Raw genomic sequence first — 8,667 nt, 5'->3', positions numbered from 1 at the left:
AAGCTTACTACACTTCTGTACAGAACGTTCAGGCATCCATTTATGACATGTTTCTTCAGTCTAAAACACCTAAGCCTAATTGTTTATATAAGACAAGACCTATCTATTAAGGCAGGTTTGACAGCGACACTTGCTTGTTATCCTAGCTACTCTGGAAGCTGACGCTGGAAGATTGCAAATTCAGGACCTGCCTGGACTATAGAGCTCAAGTCTGGTCTGGGCAACTAATGAGACAGTCTCAAAATAAACTTAAAGGATGGCTAGGACTGTACTCAGAGGTGGAACACAGTCTGTCATATGTGAGGCTCTGCATTCAATCTCCAGTGCTTTAAATCGTGTGTGTGTGTGTGTGTGTGTGTGTGTGTGTGTTAGTTTTCTTTTTTCATTGGTGTGACAAAATATCTGATGAAAGCACCTTAGCGGGGAATGGTTTCCTCTGGTCCACACGTTGAGGGAAAGTTAAGGCAGCAAGAGCAGAAGACAGATGGGCGCACTGTATCCACAGTCAGGAAGCAGAGACAGCTGAATATCTCTATACTCAACTTGTTTCTTTTTAATCCAGTTGAGGACCCCAGGCCATGGATGGGTAACACCCATGTGAAGTGCAGGGTATTTTCTCCCACTTCCCTTAACCAACCTAATCTAGAAATTCCCTCCTATGTATGCCCAGAAGTTCATTTTCATAGTGATTCTAAGTCTTCCCAAGTTGCCAACCAAGATTAACTATTATTCTTCTGTGTGTGTGTTTGTGTGTGCATACACATGCATGTGCACATGTGTGAGTATGTCTGAATGCAAAATCTCTCGGCAAAGAACTGGTCAAAAAGTTGAGAAGAAGAAACTGAGTGTTCAGCCCTACGTGGAGCATCTTTGTTAACATCTTACCCCATCGTTTCTTGAACAACATTTCAGAAGAAGAGGCGGAAAGAATGTAAGAGCCGGAGGATGGAAAGGAGGGCTGTAAAACCCTGTCCTCTACGAATGGCAGGGCTATTGCTCTCCTGAGATCACACAGCTTTGGGTACATGCATAAATCAAGTTAACCAAATGCAGGAGATGAGGAAGAAGAGGGTGATGAGCTTCAGGCTCCACTCCTTAGTGAGAAGCCATTGATGGGAGATAGCTGCCGGGGGAAGGAAAATCATTCCTCTGTGAGGGTGTGACCGCCTGTAGGTTTCCAGCAAGCCAGTAGATGGTCCCACACCCATCCACACATGGGTGGTTCTAATCAGGCTTGCTCAGTTATCAAAAAGAAAAAAAAGACATGAAACTAAAGAGGAGGGTGCTGGAGGAATGTGGAGCAAACCGGAAGGTGTAAGTGGGAGTGCTTATGGTCATATAGCATTGATTATACATGGATGACATTCTTAAAGAATAAAATAGTTATTAACTGTTGAAAATGACATGCAAAGCTGTTCATTGAAGTGCAGCTAGAGTAGGAAGTACAATGATAAAAAACCCCAAATACTCAATAGTATAGTCATAAAATAATTATAAAACAACCATATGGTTGGGTGTTTTGTTGGCATTTAATATCTTTGAAGTACTTTTTTTCAGCCATTTCTTTCCTTTATTTACATTTTGCATTCAATGCAAATCAATTCCATAATATGAGAAGTTACTATGAATCAAAGTATAAATACACAAACACAATATACAATCAAATAGATGTACAACATTCAGGTACTAGGTGAGAGGGAGTACCTTTGGGTCTATGAGATCTCCTTGATCCCAGGCAGGTTTCTAAAGGTGGTGAAAATGATTGGTTATCAAGACTACTGCAGCCATATTAGACCCCAGAATGTGTAAGCATCAGTATGTGACCATGAGAGCAAAGCAGTTTTTTTCAAGGAATGTCTGTTTTAGAAGGTCATTGTGTATCGAGACATTGGAAAAACTCACAGTAAAGCCAAGCTCCCTTCCAGGTACGGGACCAATGTCAAACTATCTAAAAATATGAACTGATAACCAAACCATTCCAAATGTGGCTATTCTGATCCATTGTTTTGTTTCTCTGCTTTTAAAAGAGTATTTACAGAAATTGTATAAAAGATTGTGAATTCAATGCAAGTTAGCTTCCAGGCTTCAAGTCCCAAAGGCTAGGTTTATGGTTTTGACTCCTTTGTATATTTGCCTTTAGAATCTCAAGATTCATAAATTTGCCTTCCAAACAGACCACACTTTAAATTTTGAAAACCCCTCAACATATGCAGAAATAAAAAGCAGCATTTTGAAATTGGCTTAAGTCAACCCAATTCTGCTCTCTGGAACCGGTTTACTTAAGGGAATCTGGCACACTTGCTGAGTGAAAAAAAGATGATGGAAAATGCCTACTATTTGACTTTTGAAATAAGATTTATTTAATGATGGCTGGATTTGGGGGTGGATTCCAATCTGTTGTTGCCTGGCACATGTCAAATACTAATAAGGGTCAAATATAATGTCAAACCTAAAGTCACTGGAGTGGGTAAAATGTTCAATTCCAAAGAGAACAACTCAACAATGGAGAACTTTACCTAGAGTTTAGCATATTAAATTAGTAGTAAGGAAACAATACAGTGAGGATTTAAAGTAACACCTGGTAGTTCCTTCCAACATATACATAAATAGCATCAGAGAAGCTTCTTAAGGTCACCTAACTGTGTTATGGCCTTATAGGTTGAATGAGCCAATGAAAACTGAATCTTTGTCCCACAGCCCATCATTATCTCTACATAAAGCCTACATTGATTTCAAGTTAGAGTTTTAAGTGTCCACATTTCTTAAGCCACATTCAAGGAAATCATGTCAGCTCTGGCTGTTATCTTCATCGTGATCATAAAATTCCAGCAGATTCAATATTGGCATTCACCATCTGTCAAACCTTTTTTCTCATGAATTCTCCATGCTTTCTGTTGAGGTGTGGTAGTAGCAAATTTGATGTGGACCTGTTTCTTCTGGGTTACACTGGATTTGTGGTTATCATCTGGGGTGGCTCTAGAGGACGGGGAAGTAGAGATGTTCCTTGGCCTGAGTCTCTAACAGTAGAGATGTAGAGGAGAAAGTGAAACGGTGAGGAGACAGGCTGTTGACTGCAGGGCCCTGCCACCTGCTCTGCTGGTGGCATTAGTTGGATTTGGGGCAGTAGAGATATTCTGGTTACTTGAAAACGGTGCAACAGATGTTTGGTTGCAATCAATCTGTGTGGGTAGGAGCAGTGCCAGAAGCAGCAACCCCAGACCCAGTCTATCCACCATCGCTCTGCCCATGTCCTCTCCATGGGCCCGTGGCGCAACTCTGTGGATAGTCGCTGTGTGGACATCTGCTGGGCTCAGGCGAGTGCAGGCAAGGTGATCTTTGAAGTACTTATAAGACAAGGAACGCTGTCACATAGTGATAGGAGACAAGTAAGAAGCAAGATCATAAAAGATGGGCTAAATCATCATAGAAAATCATGTTTACTTATATTTATGTCAACAAACCTGAAGGAAATTCACCAACATTAAAATAGAATTATCCCCCATTGTAGGAAGTTCTTACCTTTTATTTTCTCATTTTTTTCTGTATCTTTTTAAAAACATATTGCTAAGCCCACTTAAGAACAGTTAAGAGCACCAACTATTCTTCCAGAGGACCCAATTTCAATTCTCAGTACCCACATGGCAGTTCACAACTATCTATAACTTTAGTTCCAGTAAATCCTATACCCTCACACAGACTTACAAGTAGACAAAATACCAATGCACATAGAAATAAAAATAAATAAAAAATAAAAATAAAAAAATAAATAGATAAAAAAAGAAATAAAAATAAATATATATTTTAGGAAAGAAGGAAAAATAGCAAATTGTTTTCAAAACCAAGTGCAGAAAGGACCCAGACCCTAATTTAAGAAGTGAATTGAACTTGGAAATATAACCTTGAAAAGTTACTTTTTATTTCTACTTTCAGTGGTTTTTCTAATAAAACAACAACAACAACAAAATTTTTTTTAAATTGAAAAAATGCCACTGGGAGAGAATCAGGGTCATATTATCTTGCCATTCTCACAGCATGTTTTCATAAATACAGTAAGATTGCCCTTTCAAAGTTTTCGCTGCCTTTGTAGGTTTGTGGCTAGCCCCAGAAAAGACATAACTCTGCCAGGATCACAGTGATCCATCTTGTTCTGCGGTTTACAGGATACACCAAGGAAAACCTCATGGGGGACAGTTGATAGGGCTACCAACCTTTTTGGTAATTTAATTGTGAAGTAGCTTTGTACGGTTAGGAAAAATGTGTCCACGGGACAGTTTTAGAACAGATTGTTGTGTCTTCTGGGGCTGAAGAATGACTAATTGCCTAAGCATCCATGGCAGTAGCTCATGAGTGACTGGGGAAGTCATCATGCTCTTTGGCTCTCAACCTCTTTGCTCACAATATGCAAATACTAGCCCCGGAACTCTCTACAGGAAGTAGAGGATATCAAAAGTTGTTCACATATTTCAATAACATAAAACAATTTTTATAGATCTTGCTACCTGATGACTTCATTTCTATTTAGTAGAAGATGACCCTAAGCTCTTGCAATATGTCAGCCTCATAATTCAAACCAGCATATAACAATCCAGTTTAACCAGTAGATGTTTTCCACCATGCCCTGACCCTATACAAGCCTCCATTTTGACCTGTGTGTTTTCCATGACTATATTCTTCTCATAGCACAAATGAGGCAAACCCTAGGCTGCCCTGTACCTTCCTACTACATACATTACTGTTTACGACACGTCTTCAGTGCTCACAGGTGCCACTGGGAGTAAACCCAATTACAGAACCAGATAAGCAACTGGAATGTTCCACCATGCCCTCTGGCTTAAGCCAAGAGGCACTTACTTATCTGCCTAAAGTCTATACGTCAGTTGAAAGATGAAATGAGTCACTAGATCCATTCCAAAGCTGTAACATTGCCACTGGAATGAGGTACTGTGATGCCATCGTTATGCAGGGAATGATGCTAGTTAAAACCCAGCTCAGAGCCATTACTGGATAGCTCATTGATTGCTTCTGTCTAGGCCTACCTCGTGGAAGGGGGGGGGGCAAAATATACAGATGGGTCGCAACAAACGGTGGTTTTCTCTGCCATAAAATCAGTACATCTCCAAAATTATCCTCAAAACCTTTGGTGAAGATTTCCCAACAGAATCCACCCAGTTGATGAGTTATCTTTGTTGTATAGGTTCTCTGGGGTTGTGAATTGTAGGCTGGCTTTCTTCGCTTTATGTCTAAAAGTTACTTATGAGAGAGTACATATAATATTTGTCTTTCTGAGTCTGGGTTACCTCCCTCAATATGATGTTTTCTAGATCCATCTATTTGCCCGCAAATTTCAAGATGTCATTATTTTTTTCTGCTATGTAGTACTCCATGGTGTAAATGTACCACATTTTCCTTATCCATTCTTTGGTCGAGGGACATTTAGGTTGTTTCCAGGTTCTGGTTATGACACACAATGCTGCTATGAACATAGTTGAGCACATGTCCTGGTGGAATGATTGAGCATCCTTTGCATATATACCCAAAGTGATATTGCTGGGTCTTGAGGTAGGTCGTTTCCTAATTTTCTGAGAAATTTCCATACTGATATCTAAAGGGGATGTATCAGTTTGCACTCCCACCAGCAATGCAGGAGTGTTCCCTTTACCCCAAATCCTCTCCAGCATAAGCTGTTATCAGTGTTTTTGATCTTGGCTATTCTTACAGGTGTAAGATGGAATCTCAGAGTGTTTTGATTTGCATTTCTCTGATGACTAAGGATGATAAGCATCTCCTTAAGTGTCTTCCAGCCATTTTAGATTTCTCTGTTGAAAGTTCTCTGTACCAATTTTTTAAGTGAATTATTTGTTCTTTCGATGACCAGTTTCTTGAGTTCTTTGCATATTTTGGAGATCAGCCCTCTGTCCAATGTGGGCTTGGTTAAGAGCTTTTCCCATTCTGTAGGCTGCTATTTTGTCTTGTTGACCGTGTCCTTTGCTTTTATAGAAGCTTCTCAGTTTTAGGAAGTCCCATTTGTTAGTGTTTTTCTCAATGTCTGTGCTACTGGTATTATATTTAGGAAGTGGTCTCCTATACAGTGTATTTTTACCATATTCATCTCTACTTCTTCCCCTAGCTCTTCCAGGATCCTGCCACCCACCTCAATCTCAATCTCATGTCCTGTCTTTGTCTTTTTCTCTTTTTTTATAACCACTGAGTCCAATTTGTGTTCCTCATATACTCCTGGGTGTGAGGTCATTCACTGGCATATGGTCTATCTACCAGGAACCACACCCTTGAAGAAAGCTGCTCTCCCTTCCCTAGAAACCATCTCATAACAATAGCACCTCAGGAGCAGGGGCCCATGAGCCCCACTTCACCCGTACCAGTAAATATTGACTGGCTTGACCCTGTGCAGGTTTTACACAGCAGCTACAGCTACTGAGTGTTCATGAGAGCAGTGGTTCATTGTTTTCCTTTGGTCCTCCTCAGTCTTCGTCTCTTATGATCTCCCACCTCCTCTTCTACTTGGTCCCTGACCCTTCATGGGAGAAGGTGTGATATAGATGTCCCATTGGCTAAGTGCGCACCAGAGATGTTTATTTTATGCATTTTGATCACTTGTAAGTTTCTGCATTAACCACCATCTGTGGCACAGAGAAAACTCTCTCATTACATGTGAGAGCTATGCTGGTCTGTGGATAGAGAGACATAAATGTAGAGAACTATTTGCTACCATATCCATTAGCAAAACAGTAGTGATGGGTTCACCACCAAAGCCTGGGAACTTCCCAGGTATGGGTTTTGGATGGTTTATAGTACTAAACATGCATTTCATCCCAGGGAACAGGCCTTAAATCCAATCAGAAAGTAGTTGTTACTCCCAAAACCTTTGTGCCACCCTTGCAGTCATGGCATATATTACCTTACTGGTGATTATTACAGGTTATTAGGTGGGTTATTGATGCCCCCCCCCAACAGCAGTCTACATAGCACTATCCAGTCCTCTGAAAGTTGGCCAGCATGGGAGAAACTTACTGGTCAGTGCCAACTTGATTTCTCCAGGTCCCGTGACTAAAGGTCATGCTGTCTTCAACAGTAGGGACTTACCATCAATTCCTGGGCAATCAGAAACAGTGGCAACAGCCTTTATTGTTTGGGGGTGTCTCTGGGATAGCTTAACAACAGCTTAAGGGGAGGTGTCCCATTCTTGACAGTGGACTTTTTATTTGGCAATCTGTGACTTCTGGGAGAGGCGTGATTTGTATGGTAACCCAAATTAAACTCCTTCACATGAATTTAAGAAACACTAAGTTTCCAAATGGCTTTTTCAGATATCCCAGATATCCCCCGTGTTAGTTCTGCATCTACTCCACTGTTGGAGAGAGCTCGTTAAAGGAAAATGACAGAGGGAGAGACTGAATGTGGAGCTTCCCACAAAAGCAACAAAACAAATAAGGAAGACTGACAAGGATTCAAGAGGTGTAAAAGATGCCAAGCCTGAGGACACGATTTTTTTCTTTGGTCCATGGGATCCACATGGTAAAAGGGGAGAACCAATTCCCACGTGGTTTCCTGACCTCCACCTGTGCACACTAAATAAGTGTAATTTTTAATCTTTTTCTTTTAAAAAAGAAAGACTAAAGAGTCTAGTATTTCACAAATCTTGATCATGCAGAAACACCTAAATAAGAAATGGATACAAACCTTCCGCTCTTGGAACTAGGCTATGAAATATTTATGTTTGTATCCATGGGCAAATAGTACTTCCAGCCTTAACGAGAGAAGATTCTCTATGTGTGAATGACAATCAATGCAGAGACACTCGGCACCCGAGGTGCTAAGGAAAAGTAACAGTGTAGTGATCGGTTCTGAATATAACATTTCTATCACCCTCTTTATGGCTCTGCAAACATTACGAAGAGAGGACAGAGAGAATGTGAGATCTGGAATATAGAGAGGAGGGTAGTGAAGTGCTATTTTTTGGGCAGAAGGAAAACAAAATGGAAGCCTGAGCATTGTGTAGATTGGTCCTTGACTAGCGTTCATCTATTCCCAATACAAACATAAAAGGGGAGGGGAAGAATAGGGAGGGAAGGGAAGAAAAACAAAAGAAAATATGGCTCTTTATTGTGTGTTTCTCTTATTAACAATGTCAATTGAGGTGGCCATTGAGCTATTGAACACCCACACTAATAAATACACTAAGAAAACAGAAATGTAAGAATTAATTCTCCATCCTCATTATTTCTATTAAAAATAATGTGGTGTGGTATGATAATCCAACACATAACTTTGCCAAAAATAAAAGGGATTTGTTCTCTCTCCCCACATAGTTATCTCAAAACTTGTCATGACATAAGTAAGAACATTCCTTGAGTAAGAAGAAAAATGCATAATCTGGAAATGAGAGGGGTGGAATATGTAATTAATTATTAGTTAATTAACTAATTGAAAATGTTTTTACTTGATACTGGTACAAAAACATCTTGAAAGTGCCTAAATGTGCTAAGATACCTCTGGGCACCTGTAGTCCTTGCTTTTATCAAGTGCCTTAGAAAAATAAAATAATAAAATGAAATAAAAATCCACACCCCTCTTCTTGCTTGACATTCCAAAAAAGTTTGCAATCCTCCTACACTCTGCGTGATACCATCCTACGAAAGTTTCCCCAGC

General features: G+C 40.1%; 1 protein-coding gene across 1 annotated transcript; it reads right to left on the bottom strand.

Annotated features, from left to right (window-relative positions):
- Window positions 1-1,878: 1,878 nt before the first annotated feature.
- Window positions 1,879-8,098, bottom strand: LOC126508750 (signal transducer CD24-like). The gene has a single exon (XM_050154156.1). It carries the CDS (start codon window positions 3,246-3,248, stop codon window positions 3,018-3,020), a length of 231 nt encoding a protein of 76 aa, XP_050010113.1. The 5' UTR covers window positions 3,249-8,098; the 3' UTR covers window positions 1,879-3,017.
- Between the last annotated feature and the right edge of the window lie 569 nt (window positions 8,099-8,667).

Source organism: Alexandromys fortis, unplaced genomic scaffold (genome assembly GCF_014885135.2).
Source record: "Alexandromys fortis isolate MF-2015 unplaced genomic scaffold, M_Fortis_MF-2015_v1.1 scaffold_40, whole genome shotgun sequence".
Classification (NCBI taxonomy): domain Eukaryota; kingdom Metazoa; phylum Chordata; class Mammalia; order Rodentia; family Cricetidae; genus Alexandromys; species Alexandromys fortis.
Note: the sequence above shows the minus strand (reverse complement) of the source record. Positions and strands in the feature narration are given on the sequence as shown.

Bases quoted from the DNA above. Each gene is read 5' to 3' on its own strand.
- LOC126508750 (XM_050154156.1), bottom strand. From the start codon at position 3,248: ATGGGCAGAGCGATGGTGGATAGACTGGGTCTGGGGTTGCTGCTTCTG.